This window comes from Benincasa hispida, chromosome 9 (assembly GCF_009727055.1).
Source record: "Benincasa hispida cultivar B227 chromosome 9, ASM972705v1, whole genome shotgun sequence".
Taxonomy (NCBI): Eukaryota; Viridiplantae; Streptophyta; class Magnoliopsida; order Cucurbitales; family Cucurbitaceae; genus Benincasa; species Benincasa hispida.
In genome coordinates this window covers 10699932-10722685 of record NC_052357.1, presented here as the reverse complement: position 1 = coordinate 10722685, position 22754 = coordinate 10699932, and the positions used below count along the sequence as shown (strand labels likewise).

At 30.4% G+C, this 22754-nt stretch overlaps 1 protein-coding gene and 1 pseudogene across 1 annotated transcript; one reads left to right on the top strand and one right to left on the bottom strand.

The window, feature by feature from the left end:
* Nucleotides 1-5039: 5039 nt before the first annotated feature.
* On the top strand, nucleotides 5040-17091 carry LOC120084529 (annotated as a pseudogene).
* LOC120085988 (amino acid transporter AVT6E) lies at nucleotides 17044-19220 on the bottom strand. The gene has a single exon (XM_039042358.1). It carries the CDS (start codon nucleotides 18914-18916, stop codon nucleotides 17441-17443), a length of 1476 nt encoding a protein of 491 aa, XP_038898286.1. The 5' UTR covers nucleotides 18917-19220; the 3' UTR covers nucleotides 17044-17440.
* Nucleotides 19221-22754: the final 3534 nt, after the last annotated feature.

Genomic DNA, 22754 nt, shown 5'->3' with positions numbered 1-22754 from the left:
AACTATTCCTTTTCTTTTTTGGATTGTTGGACGTCAAATAAGAGAAAAAGAATTGTCTAATTTGTAGAGAGTATTGTTTGTTTGATGCTATCGATATCATTGACTTATATTACATCGATAATAATTCAATTTTGAGTTTAGATTCTATGGTTTGGTATTGATATGATGTATATCTCATAAAAGCAAGATTGGTTTAGATGTTTCAATATCCTATTTTGCAATTTTTTAATTAAAAAATTTATAATATAAGACCAAATTAATATTAAATGTAATGCAACCAAAGTTTTTTTTTTTTTTTTCCTTTTGCTTAATAGGTCCAAAAACTCTCTCTGAATGTCCATTTTCATGCTCTCCTTTTCACATTAACAGGCAGGAAGCTTTACTTTCAAGTAATAAAATTAGAGGGTGAAATTTCTAAGGTATAGTTGAATAAAATTAGATTAAAAATATACAAACTATTCATAAACTGTGGCAGGTTTAACTTTGCCCCTCTCTCTCTCCCTCTCTATTATTAACTTTGAAATTTGTTCCAAAAACATTAGAGAGTTAATTAAAATAAGATATAAATAATTTGACGAATAATATATTTAAATTAGAAGGTATATATGATATCATTTAAAATATCATTTACATAAATTGGTGTAGTAGAAAACGACGATGTTATGTACGATTATATGGAAGAGTAAAAGTTGTTGCATTTGTTTCATATCAAATGGTATTACTAAATAAAAAATACTCATGAACTTCGGTATCACCTAGGTTGTGTGCGATTGACTAGTTTTAAGTTCATTCAAGTGCAATGAGATCAAGGTTCTTGAAGCCATGACTACTTGCGAGAGTCTTGTCAGTATTCATTCTATCAATGTGGCTGATAGTTAGGTCGAGTCTAACTACTTGAAACTGGTCCAACTTCTTAATAATATTTTTTTTGGAACTATCTGAGATTTTCTTTTCATCAAGGAAGCTAGGTTGATTGTGCTCAAATTGAATTTTGTTTCTTTCTCCTATGTGATATAGCTAACGATTAACACATTGATTGAGCATGATTCGTCTCTTCTTCTATTTTTACTTTGAATGATTTGCGTTTCTTGTTTCTAAATATGTTGTTTTGTAGTTTTTTTTTTTAAAGAAAAATTCAATTACTCAACTTGTAATTATATTTAGTTTCTTTTTATTTTTTTTATCTTCCTCACCTACAAGTTGCAACCTTTGGTGCTGTCTTCTTCCCCATAAATTTTATTATGTGATAGATAAAATCATAGGATCATAATTGTAAAGAATAGGACAAAAAGGAAGGGGCTTTTGCTTTTTAGTTTTGTCAAGGAATAATAATTTTTAGCCTATGGGATATCTATTATGTCCATTTTAAGAGTTTCTCTTCACCTTTCTTCATCTCAAAGTATTTCTTTGCATATTTAATCTATTACATTTTAGTTGAAAATATGTGTTCTAATCAACTAGTTAAATTAAGTTAAAAAAAATATGAAAATAAAAACATAATCGATTGATTGATTTAACCTATAAAACTAAAAGATAATTGATTAAGAATTCCTCTAGATCTCTCTTTACCTAAGTATTTCTTTACATTCCGTAACATTTTTAGCATCTTTAATTTCCCTTCAATACATAAATTCATATATATATATATAATATAGTTGAAAATATATGTTTTAATTAAAAGGTTAAATTAAGTTCAAGAAAAATATGAAACTAAAAAGATAGTTTCATATCGTTGGTGGTCAGAGTATTGAATATATTGTATATTAGAATTATTTAATATTATGTTATTTAATTTATATTTATTGTTTACTTCCTATATGTACAAATTTATTGGGTCTTTTAGTATTTGTAATATTTAAAGTTGCTTTCAACCTAAATGTTTAGAGTACTATGCGTTGGGAGAATGATACATATAGCAAATTTTTTACACATCAACTAGAAATAGTATATAATATACAAATTCAAATGTAAGTTAGATAAATTAACAAAGCTTTAGATATGGAAATAATCAAAGATTTAAAAGAAAAAAAAAATCTCAAAACCTTTAGATAACCAAACATAGTTGAGGCACATTTCTGATAATCCTTGTCCTGAAGATAATTATTCGCTCTACACAAGCTATAAGTAGACTACATCAATTGTTTCAACAAGATACAACAACCAACTCTGGTAAAACTTCAACCTCAAACTACTCAAATCTGACAGAACTCTTGGATATTTGCTTTCAACTCAACTCAAGATCAAAATATAAAATAAATACAGAATTTGAAACATTTGTCAAATTTAATTTAATTGAGTTGTTACTTGACAAAAATCAAACATAACTTATTCGAATTGATGACGTTCGAAATTTAACTGTCATAAATTTGAAAATGTAACATCATCTTAATTTGAAGTTTCAATTCAAATTAAAAATTTCTAACAATGAATTTAATCTATACAATTAAATTCATTTATATATTTTAAATACTCACGAAAATCACTTTTTATATGAAAAACCCAACCAACCTCTATTACTTTTCTCTGTCTATTCTCTATTTTGTATCATTTGGTTGGTTTTCTTTTGGTAGACGGTTGTTTCCGTTATCAGTGTTTTGGTTTGTGATTTGTTTTCACTTCCTTTTCATTGCCACGTCATTCGAACGCCCATGCATATCTATTTTTCTTTTTTAAAATAAAATAAAATAAAATAAATGTCCATTAGAATGTACAAGGATTTTTTTATTACTCTTTTTTTATATTTCTTTATATCATGTTTAATTTTTTATTCTTAAATCAATTGGCGTAATATATTTTATTTATACATATCTATCGAATTTATATATATATATATATATATATATTCTAAATCCTTCTAGAATTGTATAATATTTGAGGTTGAAATCTCTACTCTCTCAAATAAAATAAAATACATGTATCATCTTTCTTTTATAAAGTTAATTTAATCATCGTTTGAATTCTTCAAAAAAAAAATGAACAAAAGAAAAATTACAAAAAACGCTTCCTAACTATTTCAAACTTTCAACTTTCAACTTAATCTGCAATCAAGTTTTTAATTATGAAAAACTAAGAGCGTGTTTGATTTAATTTAACAAGTTATTTTAGAAAAAAATTGAAGTATTTAACAACTACTCAAAATAAATTTTGAAACATTTTTAAAAGATATTTTAAACTTTTTTTTTATTAAAAATAGTTTAAATAAAAATGATTTTTTTAAAAATATTTTCTTCTTTAGTCAATCCAAATAAGCCTTAAGACATTGACTACTCCTAAAGTTACTGTCAAAATCTTTGAAGTATATAGGAGGGATATAAATTAACATTTTTTTGTTTAATTGTATAAGATTTATCAAATTTTTGTTTTCATTTATGTTGTGCTGCCACCTGATTTTTTAAAAAAAAATGAAAAAAAAAATTGTAAATTCATTTGTTTAATTGTAACAATTATTTATTTATTTATTTATTTACAAAGATATTGAATTAATGAGTGGAATTGGAGAACCGAACTTCTAAAGTTTATAGTACAAATACTTTAGCAATTGTAACCATTCCTATAGTCATAAATTAATGTTATGAGCATATAGTTTATTCATTTATTATTTTTTAAAAGAAATATTTTTAATTTTTAGTCAAATATTAAAAAATAAATACAATACTTCTAATTTACAAAATAGATTGAACATGTTGTCTAAAAAAAAGATTCAACCTGAATTATATAATTTAGTATTAATCTCGAAAAATTCAATCGTCAAATTTTTACGTTTTGCTTCCACTGTAATGTCTTTTACATTGGGCGTTCCAAATTCAAAACCAAGGGCAGTACAGCGACACTATGGGCAAGTATTCGAAAGACCAAAAAGCCCCTGGAACATTACCCACACATCACGCAAGAAGATAAGGACACATTAGGAAATATAAAACAAAGTTGAATTACCTAAAATACCCCTCAACTTTGTTCTTAGTCAAGAAAATATCCATATATTTTAAATAATTTCAATACCACTCCTAAATTTTCATCAACTTTTCAGAGCTATCTTGTAGTTAAAATTCATTAATTTTTTTTTTTAACGGAAATTGGCACATCTATTGTCTAGCAATGACCTTGAACAAAAAATTAGATCATCAAACTATCTTAGATCATCTTCACATCGTTTCAATTTTCAATTTATGTCTAAAATTATAAAAGATTTCTAACTCTTAGGGTAGCTATGAAACATTTATTAAATTTTAGGGGTAACGCTGGTATTTTTTTAAGTATATGATATGGATATTTTGAATATCCGACTTGACAATGTCATCTTTGCTTGTCTTGATGCTTTTAATAGTGAAACTATCCCTAAAAACCAACACGGGTCCTTTCAGTATACTTTATCTTCACTCACATGTATCCTATGAAAGTTCCCATGAGGATATTCAATATAGAATTATTTCAAGCTAACCACGTGTAACTTTGGAATTCCTATGATTAAGCAATTGGAAATGAAGGTATACTTTGTTGGTATAGGTAGTAATTCTTAATTCTTTTAATCCTTTTTTAACCGTATTTTTATATCCTCAAGATCCTCTCATTCGGATGTGATCTCGATTCGTTCATGTCCCCCTCCTAAACTCGAGATGTTACGGAATATAAGCGTTTTTTTAGATTTAAATACTATTTTGACCCTTGTACTTTTTATTTTTGTTCTTGAACTTTGGAAAACTAATCATTTTAATACCTTAAAAATAAAATATAAACAAAAATGAAGGAATTAAAATGATAATTTTTTGAAAATACGATAACTAAGATGAACCAAAGTTAAAAATATAATAGTTAAAATAAATATTTTAAAAGTACCGTTACTAAAATTAATCAAAACATAGTGACGAAGTAGTTTAATTTTTTTTTTAAAAAAAATAGTCTAAAAAGATATCTTAAATTACATATTTACCCTTCAGAGGAAGCTTAACTCCGACGGAAGGAGTTTCCATAAATAAAAACGCCGAAAAAGCGATCACTCAATTCTCACATGCAGATGTCAGTTACAACTTCCCCTGTCTCCAATGGCGAACAAGACCGCTTCCTCTTCCCGCCTCTGTCTCTGCGCTCCGACCACCCATCCCGGCTCTTTCCGCTGCAGCCTCCACCGCCGTCCATCGAAGGCCTCCGACAAAATGCCGCCGCAGCCGCGTGGAAGCCAATCGAAGGCGGCGGCGACGACGGATCATCTCGTTAAGGCGTTTCTGATGCAGATCGTAAAGCCGTCGAGTCACGATCTTCAGAGACGGAGGAATTTCCAGCCTAAACCTTCTCGATTTTGCAATGTCGTCGTCGATTTGGATCATCGCTTGGCTGTTTCTTGATCGTGAATCATCGCGTATGTATGTATGTGATTGATGATTTGAAATTCTTTGTGGATCATTTCTGTTTTCCCGAGGGAATTTTGTGTGTTGTGTACAGAGGAAAGCGAAATTCGAAGCATGATTAAGCGTTTTCTGTTTTGATGTTGGATTAATTTATGGAATTGCTAGGGAAAGGTAGATGAAGATGATAAAGAACGTAATTAGTATTTTTGTTGTGTTTAGGGCTTTGAACTGAAATTGTTTTGGTATATAATTGGATTGGCGGTCTGATCTTGTAAATAATGACAGAACTATAGTTTAGCGGTAATTGAGATACAATCTCTCCATTGGAGAAGGAATTAAACTTTTTAAAAAGAAATGATCTTATTACTCAATGTGTATGAATTATTTTCAATGATTTATTAAGATAAAAAAGATTAGTTTCGATTCAAATTATATCTCTGCCATCTAAAAGTTTCTCTTGATAATTACTGGGATGTTTATAGATGGAGACGGGATGATTTTTTCCATTTGCCTCCCTGTGAAATTTTAATTCTTGTTGAAAATTTCAGAAGTTATAAGGTCTAATTGAAAATTAAGTTTACAATTAATCGATGGTTTTTCTTGTTATATTATCTCCTTTTTAAACCTTTTTTTTTTAACAACTACAATAAAAATTTTAAAACTAAATTAAAGGAGTAACTTTTAAAGAACTTTGATTTTGTTTTTGAAGCTTTTCTTAGTATTTAAATGTGCATTTTAAGGTAAGTGAAAAACTTATTGAAAAATAGTGTGGAAAACAGGCAAAGTTTTTTAAAACAGAGAATAAAAGTAAAATGATTATTAAATGTGGTTTGGTTTTTTCAAGATTAAGTTTGTAGTTACTATTTCCGCCCATAATTTTGTTATGTTTTGTTATCTGAAATAAATTTTAAAATACTACGTATCAATAATTTTTTATAACGTTGTTTGATAATCATTTTGTTTTTTAACACTACTTTCACCTCCAAATTTCTTTCTTTCTTATCTACTTTTCACTAATGATTTAAAAAATCAAGCCAAATTTTGATAACTAAAAGAAGTAGCTTTTAAAAAGTTATTTTTGTTTTTAGAATTTGACTAGGAATTCAACTATTGTACTTAAGAAAAATGAAAATTATGGTAAGAAATGTGGATGATATATGCTTAATTTTCTAAAATAAAAACAAAAAAATCAAATGGTTATTAAACGGAGCCTTAGTTTTTTAAATTTAAGTTTACACAAACTATTTTCATTTATTGGTTTTTAAGTTTTGTTGTCTACATTTCAGCAGTATTTTCAAACTTCAAGTTAAGTTTTGAAAACTAAAAAATAATTTTAAAACTTTATTTTTGTTTTCGAATTTATTTGAGAATTTAAATATGTACATATAAAATATGAAAATCATGATTAAAATAGCATAAGAAATAAGCATAATTATTAAAAACAAAAAATTGAATGGTATTGTGAACTTAAGAAGCAAACGGGAACACAAATATCAATTAAATATAATTTTGAAATAAATATAATAATATAATAAAATAAATAAATACTAAAATAAATTAAACATAATATATATAAAAAAAATAAAATAGCAAAATATAAAATAAGAAATTTCTCTAACTCCAAAACCTTGGCAAGTATGAGGTGGATTATATGGACATTAATAATGTGTAATGTAGATATATGGACGACATTTTGGGAATGCAGGGCATGACATATGGTCAATGAACACTAAGTATGAGCATCTAATGAGCATCTATTATCATAATATTTATAATATTCCCCCTTAGATGTCTTATATATATATATATATATGTAATATGTCACTTTAAAACCTTACTAGGAAAAAACCAATGGAAAAAAAATCCTAGTGGAGGAAAAAGAGTATATATTTCATATGATTTATACTCCTAAAAAATATATTTACTCTCCCTCATGTAAACACATCACTTGAGATCTCTAAGTCGCCACATTCCAATGTTGTGCACCCGTTTTTCAAATGTTGCGGTAGATAATATCTTTGTAAATAAGTCTTGTCAAGTTATCTTTCGAACAATTTTTTTTGTATAGTGATGTCACCATTTTCTTCAAAATCATGTGTAGAAAAGCTTTGATGAAATATGTTTTGTTTTATTTCTCTTAATATATCCTCCTTTAATTTAGAATATGTATGTTGTGTTGTCTTCGTCTAATATCGTTGGAAGATTTTTACTAGAAGAAAAACCACATGTTCTACGAATGTGTTGAGTCATTAATCTTAACCATAGACATTCTCGACTAGCCTCGTGAATTGCAAGAATTTCAGCATGATTTGAGGAAGTGTCTGCTATGGTTTGTTTCACCGATCGCCATGATATAGCAGTTCTTCCATGTGAATAGATAACCGGACTGAAAACTAGTTTTATGTGGATTTGATAAATATCCAGATTCTGCATAACCAACTAGATCAAAATTTGATTTATTTGAATAAAACAAACTTATATCAATTGTTCCTTGGAGATAATGGAGTATATGCTTAACTCCATTCCAATGTCTATTTGTGAAGAAAAACTATATCTTGCTAATAAATTTACTGAAATGCAATATCTGGTCTGGTATTTTTAGTATGATATATAAATGCACCAATTGCACTAAGATATGGTATTTCAGAACCAAGAAGTTCTTCATTATCATCTCGAGGTCGTAATATATCTTGTAAATTTATTGAAAATGTAATATCTAGTCTTGTATTTTTAGCATGATACATAAGTGCACCAATTGCACTAAGATATGGTATTTCAGAACCAAAAAGTTCTTCATTATCATCTCAAGGTCGGAATATATCTTTCCTCACATATAATGAACGAACTTCCATTAGAATGTTCAATGGATGTGCTTTGTCTATATAAAATATTTTCAAAAATTTTCCTGTATGAGTTGACTGATGAACAAATATCCCATATGCTGAATGCTCAATATGTAAATCAAGAAAATATTTTATTATTTTGAAATCTTTCATCCCAAATTCTTTCTTAAGATATTCTATTGCCTTTGAAAGTTCTTCATGAGTTCCAATTATATTTAAATTATCAACATATGCAATCATAATAACAAATCCTGATTGTGAGTTCTTTATAAAAATACATGGACATATTAGATTGTTTTGTTATCCTTGTTCCAATAAATATCCACTCAAGCGATTGTACCACATTCGTCCTGATTGTTTCAATTCATATAATGATCTCTGTAATGTTATTGAATACAATTCCCGAGAATTTGATTTATATGTTTCAGATACCTTAAATCTTCTGGAGTCTCATGTAAATATCATTATCAAGAGATCCATATAAATATGTTGTGACTACATCCATATCTATATCCATAAGATACATGTCCAGATTTTCATACACAGTCAGACCAATTAAATATCTTAGTGTAATTGCTTCACCACTGAGAATATGTCTCCTCATAATCAATATCAGGTCTTTGTGAAAAACCTTGTATAAGTAGTCTTGCTTTATATCTTGTGACCTCATTATTTTCATTTCTTTTCCTTAAAAATATCTATTTGTATCCCACAAGTTTAACACCGATGTTAGGACTATTGGTCCAAAAACCCTGACGTTTTGAAAGTGAGTTTAATTCTGCCTCAATTGCTTTTTCCACTGAAACCAATCTTTTCTATGTCGACATTCTTCAGCAGATTTTGGTTCAGGATCCTCACTTTCAAATATAATATCAAGAACAATACTATACGCAAAAATGTTGTCAATAACTACATGAGTTCAGTTCCATTTTTTTTCCTGTCATGACATAGTTTATTGAGATCTCATCATTATCGTTAGGTATTTTACCTTCCTCGCTAGTCATGTCATGAATTTCTTCAAGGTTATTTACATCATCAACCAAGTCTTCTTGACTATTAATTATTTTTCTTTGTCGATGAATTTTATCTTTAGAATCCATTGGTCTAGGCGTGTTCCAGACTCATTAGTGTCAACTTGTTGTGTTTAGATATCAATTTTCGATGAAACATTTGCAGCTAATATATGTGACTTAGTTACTTTCTTTGCATCTATAAATGTATCTGGTAATTTATTTTCTATATATTATAAATGAATTATCTTGTGAACTTCAAGTTCACATTGATCTATATGGGGATCTAAATGAGATAATAATGATGCATTCCATGTAATTTATTTTTTCAACTTTTTAATTCTTCCCCTTAGTGTTAAAAAAATCTCATTAAAATGACATTCAACAAATTGTGCAATAAATACATCACTCATTAGAGGTTCAAGATATTTAATAATTGATGGAAAATCATATCCAATATATAGTCCTAACCTCCTTTGAGGACTCATCTTAGTACGTTGTGGTGGAGTAATTGGAACATATACTACACATCCAAAAATTCTCAGATGCAAAATATTTGGCTCATGGCCATAAGCTAATTGTAATGGTGAGTACTTATGATAAGATACTAACCTAATGCGTATAAGTGACGTTGCATGCAAAATAGCATGTCCCCATACAGATGTAGGAAGCTTAGCTCTCATAAATAATGGTCTAGTAATTAACTGCAAACGTTTTATGAATGATTCTGCTAAACCATTTTGTTATAAACATGAGCTACAGGATGTTCAACACTTATCTCATTTGACATACAATAATTATCAAAAGTTTGGGATGTAAATTCACAAGTATGGTCTTAATTGTATAATCAGGAAATTGTGCTCTTAACTTAATTATTTGAGCAATAATCTTGCAAATGCAAGATTTCAGCTGGATAATAAGTACATCATCTGCTGGATGCGTCTATTAAACCATAAAATATCTAAATGACTCGGTGGGTTAATAGGTCCACATATATCACCATGAATTTGTCCTAAAAATGCAAGTGATTCAATCCTCACTTTTGTTGGTGATGGTCTAATTATCAATTTTCCTTGAGAGCAAGCATCACATGATAATTCATTAGATTGAAGAATCGTCTGGCTCTTCAATGGATGTCCATTTGAATTCTCAATAATTTTTCTCATCATTATAGATCCTACATGACCCAATCGATCATGATTGTAAATATGTCTGGATTCATGTACTTCAGGTTTATTGTTGCATATGCTTCAATTACTCGTATATGAGTATAATAAAATCCTGAAGACAAAGTAGACATCTCTTCCAATATACATTTTTCATATGAGACAGTAGATATAATATAAGGATACTCTATATTATTCTTTCTATCAGTCTCAATATGATAACTATTGCAGCGTATATCTTTAAAACTAAGTAGATTTCTCTTTGATTGACTAGAGAACAATGCATTGTCAATTGTAAATTTTGTTTCTCTAAGCAAACAATATTTGTTTTTCCAAATCCTTCAATCAAGTTTGTAGAACTCGATATTGTATTGACTTTTGCTTCCAGCATTGTCAGTTTGGAAAAATATTTTCTACTTGTAAGTATTTTATGTGTAGATAAATTGTCTGCCAAACATAGATCTTCTTTACCCATTTTTTAGTCACTCAACATATGAAAATGATTCGAGTTTCTTCATTAAAAGAAAATAATTATAAAAAGAAAAACAACATTTAGAATACATAAAGGCTAACATCTACTAAAAGAAGAAAAAAAAACATGGAGATGAATAAAAAAAGACATTAAATCTAGATATTTTCAAAGTCAAATGAAACACTTGATGTTCTATCAATTATGTCGATTTTCTCTTCAGGAGATTCAAAGAAGTCCTCCACATTCAAATTTATCATATGGGATGGGTCAAATATGTCATTATCCTAGTATACAAAATTTGCTTCCACATTTTTATCTTTTTCCTTTAGATCCAGCTTGAAAGAGATCAACTAAGTATTTTGACGTACGACATGTATGTGACTAATGCCCTATCATTCCGTATTGGAAGCATTTATTTTCAACACTTTTGAACTCTTATCTCATGGAGCTTTTCCTTTGTGATTATCATTTTGTGTGGTTCTTTTGAAATTTGAATGATTACAACCACCACCACGAAAATAATAATTATTTCTTCCTCTACCATGGTCACGACCTCAACCACGATTATTATTAACATTCACAACATTCACTTCAAGAAATGTTGTTGTTCCAGCTGGTCTCGATTCACGATTTTTCATCAATAACTCGTTATTTCATTTAGCCATGAGAAGACAAAATAAAATATAATATTAAAATAAATTAAACCTGATATATAAATAAACAAAATAAAATAAATTAGAAAAATATAAAATAAGAAATTTCTCTAAATTTTCCACTTTCTCAAATTTTCATGAAATTTGTTCAATGTGTGCCTTCCAAAACCCACAAAATGCCACTATTTATAAACAATTTGGCAAGTAGGGAACGCCTTGAAAAATAAGGCATGATACATGATTAATAGACACTAAACATGCTCATCTAATGGACATCTATTATCTTAATATTTATAATAAATGATTATTTATAAAATTTACTTTTAAAAAGAAAAAGTGAAATGATTATCAAAATGAAAATTTTACTTTTTTTTTTCTCAATATTATCTAGTCCATTAACTTGGGAAGGATCCCTCCGTTGATATTCGCAGACATACTATTTTTAACAATCGGATTGCTCCATTCCCTTGCATCTTTTCCTTTGAATTTTCCCCTTCCTCTTTTTTTCATTTCATATATAATTTTATTTTTAAATATAATTAATTAACTAATTGACATTCATTTAAAAAAAAATCAATATTTTCTGGAAAGAAATTTAACAAATTTAATATAATTATTTTTTTTACGAATCAATAATAATCTATTAAAATATTTACTTAATTTTTTTTACAATTAAAAATAGAGAAATTATTTCAAATGATAAATTTGTTGAAAATATTTACAAGATATATCAAAATTTTAGAACCATCAATGATAGACGCTGATAGACACTAATAGATTTCTATCAGTGTCTATCAATATCACTGATAGATACTGATAGAATCTAACAGTGGCTATCAACGTCTATTATTGATAGTTCTAAAATTTGCTATATTTTGTAAATATTTTTTGTTTATTTTTCTATATTTAAAAATAGCTCTTAAAAAGGTAATGTAATTACTTATTTATATAAATTATTAATTAATTACTTAAATATATTTAATTAGAACACTTGAATTTGAGAAATTCTTTATTGCGCCGCCTCAAGTAGCCGAAATTTTTGAAAATGGCATAGATGATCCAAAATAAAAGGCATAGATGATCCAAAATAAAAGGCACAAATGAAAAATGGATACCATTTTGAAAAACAATGAAATTTGGCCTTCTATTTATGTCATCACTGTGTAAAATTACCGCTTTAACCCTAAATGCATTATTCATCTATTTTCTTTGTTTTGCAGCATTTTTTATTTTTTTATTTTTTCCAAGTTTCTTCTTCCTTTTTCCCTTTTTTCTGTGATTCTTTTTTTTTTTTTTTTTGCGTTTTTCTTTCTGCATTTTCTTTCTTTCTTTTTCTTTTGTTCATTTTTGTTCATTTCTTCTTTTTTCCCCTTTCTTTGTGTTTCATTCCCCCCCCCCTCCCCGCCCCCTTTTTATGTTAATTTGAATCGAGAATGTAACATAGAGTATATAACATTCGAGTAGCATGTAGCTAGTATATAACATAGATCATATAACATAAAGCATAGAGCATAAAGCATAGAGCATTAAATATCGAGGATCAAGGATTGAGTATCGAATATCAAGTATCAAGAAGACTTATAAATCACAACAAGCAGATGAGTTTTAGAGTCAAATGAGTAAATTCACAAGATACTGATATAAGCAAAATGTCAATTTTCATTCAATTTTAGAAAGTACCAATTTTTCATTTGGTCCCAAAAAATAGTCATCCGTACAAAAAAAGCCAAAATATAAGACTCAAATGAAATTTGACCTCACTTTTAAAAACAAATAAAAAAGAGCTTTTGGCTTACATCATCCATTCATGAAATTACCATTTTAATAGACTTCTTCCTTCTCATTCTTCCTTCCTCGTTTTCCCTTTTTATTCTTTCTTTTTTCTTTTGTTCTTTTTACGTTCTTCCTCCGCTAGCTTCTTCTTCTTCCTCCACCCACTTCTTCTTCTTTCTCCTGCCTTCTTTTTTTCTTCTTTCTTCTACCTTTTTTTCTTCTTCTTCTGTGTGTTTTTTTCTAACTTATTCCATTCTTCTTCTTTTCTCATCTCAAATCAAAGATTGGAACTAGATCAAATAGCGAGGGAAGAAAGAAGCGAGATCCAAATAGGAGAGAAAAAAGCTAGGGTAAGATTCAAATGAGGGAAAAAATTATAAAATTAATGGGGAAGAATTCAAATGAAAGAAAAAACAAAAAAATTTATGAGAAAAAAAACTAAAGGAAAAAGTGAGAGGAAGAATTTAAATGAAGAAAAAACTTAAAAAGGAAAAAACTAAAAAATTGACTATGAAGAAGTTAAGAGGAAAAAACTAGAGGAAGAAGTAAGAGAAAAAAAAGGAGAAAATTGGAAAAAAAAATTAAAGAAAAAAATGAAGAAGAACAGCGTAAATCGCCTGATCTCGAACGCGTATTAGGATTAAAATGGTATTTTTACACGTGAAATAGAAGACCAAATTTAGAAGTGATACCAAATTTCGAGTCAACACCTAAATCAGAGACTATGCGTACAAGGAACCCGACGAGACGAAAATCGGGAGAAGTAAGTTGCTTCGTTCTCCAAATTTCTTGTGGTGAGGGTTACAACGCCGCCCGCTATGTTCGATTATACGGCCTCTTCTTTTTCACATTCGTCGTATCTCCACTCTCCCCCTCCCAACACAGGACAATCCCAAATCAATCCTTTTTCAACGCAACAAAACGATCCTTCAACTCACCTGGAACTCGATGATTTCTGGGTATGCCCAGAACGGACTTCTACGCCAAGCAAAAGCTCTTTTCGATGCTTTTCGTGGGAAGAATGTGAGAACTTGGACGATTATGCTGGCGGGGTATGCGAGACATGGGCTTATACATGAGGCTCGGATTGTTTTTGAGTCCATGCTGGAGCGCAATGTAGTTTCTTGGAATGCGTTGACTGGTAGGTATATACGAATTGGTGATTTGAGGACTGCGCGGAAACTGTTCGACGAAATGCCCGAGAGGAATGTTGTCATTCTCGAATGGTTGTTGAGGCTTGCGAGCATTTTGATCGTATGGAGGAGCGGAATTCTGTATCGTGGATGGTTATGATATCTGGGTATGTTGAGATTGGTGAGTGTCGAGAAGCTTGGCCTGTGTTTTCTTGGATGTTGAGGAATGGGGCGAGGCCTAATCAGGATACATTTGTGGTTGCTTTCTCAACGGTTACTTGGTTGGATAATTTGGTGTTGCTTGAGAGTTTGAGAACAATGGCTGTAAAGACTGGTTATGAGAATGATGTTCTTGCGGGGACAGCAATTCTTAATGCTTATACGAGGAATGGAAGTCTAGAGCCTGCATTTTGTTTTTTTTGAAACAATGCCGGAGAGGAATGAATATTCATGGACCTCCATGATCTCAGCTTTCTCTCAGTGTAATAGATTAAACGACGCCATTGCATTGTATGAGAGAACTTCTCAGAAACGTGTTGCTATTCAAACGGTGATTGTTACTGCCTTTGGTCAGAAGGGAATGATTGGTGATGCCAGGAATATGTTTGAGGAGATTGTGAATCCCAATGTTGTTGCTTGGAATGCTATGGTTGCTGCCGATGCGCACAATGGAATGCTTGAAGAAGCAAAGGATACTTTCGAGAATGCCTGTGCGGAATGCTGTTTCTTGGGCAGCCATGATCGATGAACTTGTACAAAATGGTCAAAGCATTGAAGCTTTGGAGTTGTTTGTTGAACTCCATCGATCAGGAACTGTACCAAATCATTCAAGCTTCACTAGTGCCCTCTTTGCTTGTTCAAATGTTGGATTTGTAAAGGTTGGTAGACGGATACATTCTTTCTCCATCAAAATGAGGTGTCAGTTTAATTTATTTGTGGGAAATGGACTAATATCAATGTATGCAAAATGTAATGGCATAAATGATGTTTTTCTGTTATTTAACACGATGAAAAGTAAAGATACTGTATCTTGGAACTCTCTCATCAGTGGGTTTGTGGAGAACTACATGTTGGATGATGCACAGAAGACTTTTGAAAGGATGCCAGAACGTGATGTTGTGTCTTGGACTATCATTAGTTCAGCTTAAGAACAAGCCAAGTGTGAGAATGTTGAGTTCAAATTGTTTCTTGACATTCTCTCTGGGGACAAAGCCAAACAAATCGACAATTTCCTCCCTCCTTTCTGCCTGTGCATCCCTTGCACTACCAAGCTTGGGGAACAAATTCATGCGTTGACATACAAAGTTGGGCTCAATTCTTATCTATTTGTCTGTAATGCTCCGATAACAATGTATTTCAAATGTGGCAGTCTTGAAGGCATTTCTGTGTTCGAAGAGATGATCATTCGAGTCACGGTTACTTGGAATGCAGTAATAGTTGGCTGTGCACAGAATGGACTAGGAGAAGAGGCTATTGAGATTTTCAAACAAATGGAAGCTGCAGGAATTTTTCCCTATGAAATCACAATCGTTGGTGTTCTGTGTGCCTGTAGCCATGCCGGATTAATAGATCAGGGCTAGAAGTATTTTAGTTCCATGAATCATCATGGAATTACCCTCTCAAAGCATTATACATGTATGGTTGATCTTCTTGGCAGGGCTGGAAATCTTTCTGATGCTGAAGCTCTCATCGAAACCATTCTGGTTAATCAGGATTGTGTGATATGGGAGGCATTTCTTGGTGCTTGTAGGATCCATAGTAATTTAGAACTTCCAGAAAAAGTTGCAGGAAGGCTACTTAACATGGAACTGAAAGACCTGGAACATATGTTATATTATCTAATGTCTATGCATGTAAAGGTCTCTGGGAGAAGGTTTCGGAAATCCGAACACGATGAAAAACAAGGGAGTTGCAAAAGAACCAGGAGTCACTTGGATTCAGATCAAGTGCAGGGTACACTATTTTCTTACCAATGACTATTCTTATGATGACCTTGAAGAGATTCATTTGTGCTTGAAGGCGTTGTTAAAACGTCTCATCACGGCAGGTTATGTGCCAGATACAAATTGTGTGCTTCATGATGTGGAAGAACAAAAATGAATTGAACTTATGTACCATAGTGAGCAGCTTGCCATTGCTTACGGGATCTTGCACACGTCAAACAAGATGCCAATTCGAATCATGAAGAATCTTTGGATTTGTGGAGATTGTCACACCTTCATGAAAATTCTCTCGAGTCACACAAAAGATAATCATAAGAAATGGGAATAGGTTCCACCATTTTGTTGATGGTTTATGTAGCTGCAGGGATTACTAGTGAGCTAGCTGTATAAAAGATGGAAATTCAAATTTAACTAGTGGCTTCAAACTTTTTCTTTTATATCATTCTTATAATTAACCCGGGCATTGGCAATGAGTTGGTCGACAGATTAATGGATGTTTCAACTCTATGGAACAATCCTCTGTTTTATCCATCAAGAACTCAAATAATCACACCTATGATAAAGTTTTCAAGACACAGACTGAGAACACCACCACCACATAGAGGAATCGAGCATTTTTATTTTCAATGTAACGTCCTTTCTGTACTGATAGAGATCAGTCAAGGACAAGTTATATGTTTCAAGATTGTAAACATACATTTCAAATTGTTTGATCAGAATGAGTTTGCATTGAATAAAAGTAAATTTACCTTCTAAGAGCTGATACTTTCACTTCTGCAAAATTGCAGTTGCAAAACAATATCAAAATTTTAAGTTACATAGTATTTTGTTCGAGAAAATTTTGACTCCTTCACTAATTTATCCATGCAATATTCAAATGATAGGGTACATCACTCTCTCAGTAATGGTTGCAAATCTCTCGAGCAATGCTGCAAAACAAAACTATCCTTTTCCATACCTCGAGCAATGCCATTTGTGTACGAGTTCCTGAACGATGCAGTCGTGGTAGCAAATAGAGCACCAAATAAATCTAGCTCTGGAAGATCAATTAACATGAATTGACAAGTCTTATGCAAAAATATAAACACTTAAAAAGAATGGTTACTCAGGACCGATTGCTTAAGCTGTAGATATTACCAATCAATCCAACAATACCAACAATGATAGCCAGCCCTAACATCAACCATGATAAGAGCTTTTCTGTTGCGTTCAAGCTCCCCTGCCCACTCTTCTTGCTTAGTTTTAATGCAATAACTGATGGAAATATGAATCCCAGAGAGACTGCTGTTGTTGCCCCTGTAAATTTAAAGGCCGTCCAAATGTTGGGAATCATGGTTGAACCAATATAGATCAGTGCCAATAACACAACTGTCAAGGTCAGAGACCTCTTCCTACTCTCTAAAAGTGGTGCCGACCCCTCGAATACCAAGTTATCGACAGTTTGGCGTAAAGAGAAATGGATAACTGGAAAAACAAGAACTAAATGAAGAATATATCCAATTCGAACAATGTAATTCAACGCGGAGCTGAATCGAATTCCTAGATCCCTGTCAAAATTCGTCAGCACATCGGACTCGGTATCATTTCCAAAAAGTAAATAACCAGATATGGCAGTCAAAGCATAAACCACAATACATATCACGGTTGTGATCCTCCCCACTGTATTCATCTTCTGTGGAGACCTTGTTTCAAGCTCGTTATATATAGGCGGCACGTTGAAATGACAGACATAAGCATTGGTCATTATTGGAACCACCACAAGGAGGTCTAAAATCGCCTTTTTGGATCCGAAATCAGGACTCATTCTTGGAGGCTCAATCTTTCCTTCTACAAGCTTAATCAAAGCAATAGCACAAGCAACTATAACAAAGATGACGGCGAGAGCAACCGAAGCAGCAGAAGTCAAACTCAAGGAATCAATCTTGTTTAGAGCACAAAGGGGTGCTAGAAAAACCACCAACACAACCAAAATCAAAAGCTTTCTGTGATCCCAAAATCCATGCCCCAACCACTGATCAAAAACCCCAATATGACGAACAGAACCAGACATAACATCACCCATAATAATCAAATAAACAACCAAAACACCAGCATTGTTCACAATTATACAGATTTCAGTCAGAACCTTCATAGATCTCCCAAATGCACACTGAACAACCTCTCCATACGACAAAGATTTAGAAATAACCAAAAATCTCACTAACAATTCAACACTAAATTCAGATAAAATACCAATCAAAACTATCAAAACAAACCCCAAAACAACTCCAAGAACTTTCATGGTGGCAGGTAAAGCCATAATCCCAGCTCCAATAATCGAGGTCGTGAGATTAAAAACAGCCCCTGAAATCCTCGACTCACCTCGAGGCTCCCCAGTGATAAGCGGATGGCTATCAACATCAAAATCCAAATCATTGAAGAGATCATCCTTATCATCCGTATACCCATTCAATGTTTTGGATCCAACCAAACCTTCCTCATTATGGGGATAATTTGAATGTTTTGGATCAGCCGATCTGGGGTTTTGAATATCAATCTGGGATTGCAATTCAACATATCTAGTTTTACTATCCATTTCCATTCATAGAAGTTAGGAATTTATGCAATAATACAGATCAAGAAGCAAAATAACAATGGCATTGACCAACCCCAGAAAGAAAAATAAGAACCTACTCCAAAAATAATGGAATTGAAAGTTGTTCTTCTCTCTTCTTTCTCCGATCAAAAATCAAACGGAAAAAAGAACCTAAATCTCAGGGTCAACGGTCTTACCGTCGTCTTTGTTATCGTCGTTGATTAATCAAATTTGAAGAACGAGGAAAATGGGAGTTGAATGTCGATTCCTTCTTCTTCAGGGCTTCAAAAAATAAATAAAAAAGATTCAATATTTATACAATCTGAATTAGACTGAAATCTGGGATCCATTTATTTTAGTCCATAAAGCCAATCCATTGGGCCCATCTGGGGAACGACGTGGCATTATCTTATTGGGAGTCGGTTCTTAATTAGATATGGTTCAATGATGGAATTGAGCGTACCAAATCCGACCTCATTGCTCGAGTTATGATTTAAGATTCCATTTTATTGTTTTGAGTTATTTATCATATTTTTTTTATTAGTAACTTTTTTTTTCCTGTAATAACTCAGCTTATTAAGATGAGATACACGATGTTAGCCTTTTTTTTCTAATTGTTGAAGTTCAGGTGACAATTTTTTTTTTTTTTGAGTTGGTAATAAATCAAGGTTTAGTATAGAAAATAGTTTTAAAATTTTTTAGTAGTTTCTTATTTGCTACTCTATGTTAAATTTTTCAAGTTTTCTTTAATCTGTTGAAAATTCTCGATCAAGTTTTCTTCAATGGATTAAATATTCTCGATTAAGTCGTTTCTTTAATTTTTTTTTTTAAATAAAAGAACAAAAAGTTAATGTAACTTTTATTTTAACAATTTGGACATAAACATGACACTTAAAGGTAGGGGTGTTCAAAAAACCTGACGATCCAAAAAAATCGATCAATCCATGCAGGTTGGGTTGGGTTATCCACTCATTTGGTTGGATTGGATTCAAATAAATGAAAATTTTATAGGTTGGATTGGTTCATAGGTTCACCTAATATAACTTAAATCAACCTAAACCAACTCGAATTTATTATTAACTTTAAAATATATTTTTTTATTACTTATAATACAATTATTTATACATATATTGATTTTAATTTTATTTAATTTCAATATTTTTTTAATAATGTATTCTTCAACAATTCTTAAAAGTAGTTTCTTTGCACTATAAAAAGAAAATTTTCACAATATAAATTGAAATTGAGTTATTAATCTTAATTCAATATATGAAAATAATTAAATTAGAGTTTCTTTTTAGAACAAATTTTTAAATAAAAATGACCCACCTGAACCAATCCAACCCAAATATTTCTTGGTTGGGTTGAGTTGAGTTCATTTTTTAATAAGGATTATTTAAGTTGAAAAAATTTACAACTCGAACAATTGGGTTGGGTCTAAAAAGTCTTTCAACACAACCCAACCCAACTCATGAACACCCCTACTTAGGGGTATTTGGAATGAGAAAATGAGATGAGAAATAAAAAGGAATATCGAAAATTCGAGTGGATAGTTGAGATGTGAACTCATCTTATTGTTTGGGTGGCCAACTTTATACATCACCAACATTTTATACTATGTCCACCGACAGTGCATTCGACCTTCATCACCACTGATGCAACTTCGGCGACCACCTCCGAAACCAACTTCGACGGCAACTTCGATGACCACATTCAACGGCTAACTCCGACGACCTCTGACGGTAGCTACTTCACCAACGCCGACGATCATAATTTTAAATTATGACTACTACAAATTTGAGTTTTGTTGACACGAGAGTTTTTTGTTTTGTTGACGCTCATGACAAAAAAACGTTAATGAAACCTTAATTTGAAGCTTAAAAATAACTATTAATTTTAAAAATATATAAAACATCAACAAACGTTTATATTGAAGTTGACGCATAAAATTGTCAATAAAACACCTTTGTTGACACAAAAGTACATAAGTTCCGTCAAGTGTTGAATTCTCTCTATTTTTTTATTAGTTCATAGTATATTATAGTCATTCTTTATAGTAATTTAACATTAATAAAATCACTTTTATCATGTAAGAAATCAAACAAACTTGTATGTAAAACACTTTTGAGAAAAAATTATCAAACACACGAGTATTTTTATCTTAAAAAAAAAATTTAATAAAAAATATTAAAATAAGATCAGTTCACTTGTAATTAAACAATTTGACTCGAGATCGTATTTTCGTATACAGATGAAAAAAAAAAAAAAAAAAAAAAAAAAAAATTGAAGTGCATGATCCGAGGTAAACTCTAAACCCCATTTCCCAAAACTTCCAACATATATATGTGTGCTTAAAAAACAATACAATAAAGTGCAATTTAGTTTATAAAAGACATATGTAGAATTATTGAATAAAAAAGTTTCCAAACAATAATAATCATCATAAAAATAGATTATATATATATATATAAGGATATTGAATACCTGACATATGAACTCTAACACCCCAAACACTTAAAACATGGACATATAAACCCCACACATAAAAACTTCGTAGACATATAAATTCGACTCAGCACGTCAAACAGTCTTTCGATATATTGCCCAGAAAATGTTCAATGATTTTTTTCATGAAATTTGATTTCCAAAAGAAAAAGAAAAAGAAAAATTGTTCTTTTATATTGAATATGAGTTTATTTGCTTTTAGGGCCGTTAATTTTTTGAGATATAGATAACCGGAATGTTTAGATGCTCAAAATTATAGATGTTTAAAATTACATATTTTTGATATCCTCAAATAATCATATTTGTTTTATAAGAATATTTGTGTAGATATCTGAGAAGACTTGGATAACTGTGTTTATTTCGTACGATTTCTTCTCAGGAATGTTCTAAATTTATATAATATTCTAAGGATGCTCTTATGACTAATCATTAACTTATAATAATTTAATATAATATAAACTTATATAACATATTTATTTTGTTAATTTAAATTTCTCTTTAATTTAAATTAATATATTTTATTATTTNTTATTTATTATTTTTATAGATAAAATAATATATATTAATTAAATATTTTTATAAAATAAATATTAATTTGAATTTAAATATCTTTCTAAAAAAACAAAAACAACTACAGTATAACCAAAGGATAAAATATATGGTTGAATATATTTATTTTAATTATAAAATAAAATGAAAAATGGTGATACAAGTGTATATGAAAAAAAAAAAAAAAAAAAAAGGTAAAAGGGTAAAAAGTAGATGCCCTCGAGAATTCAAAAAATCTCATGTTTCGAGAGGGTACCCAAAATCCGCCCTCTATAAGAGCTACCTAAAATGTCAGAAATCTTTAGATATCAAAACATCTTACCAGTAATATAAATAACAACCTCGTAAAAATCTTAGATTCCTACGAAACATGGTCCTTTAGAGAACTGCTATTCTATTTTTTTAAGATAAATATACTATGATCATTAAATTTAAATCTCACATTTATATGTGTTTCCATAACTTCTTGTTATTAAAGATGAAATTTTGCTTGCGGCTGCAAATGATTTTTTTGAAAATGAAAATATATTGGGCTTTCTTTAAATATTTTGTTCTGAAAAAAAAAAAAGATTTAGATTCTACCAAGTAATCATAGCATAATTCAAACTCAATAGTTAATGGTTATATTATCAAACTCTCTTTGCAAAAGCTGAATTTGTAAAGGTTAAAAAATTTAACCTTCCTAACCCACATATTGTTTTTCTAAATAATAATATTATTATGTAAAACCTCCAATTGTTTACACATATAAAAGAAATGGTAAAAAAGGAAATATGCTGAAAGAATTGGT

Coding starts and splice junctions, on each gene's coding strand:
- LOC120085988 (XM_039042358.1), bottom strand. CDS start 18,916: ATGGAAATGGATAGTAAAACTAGATATGTTGAATTGCAATCCCAGATT.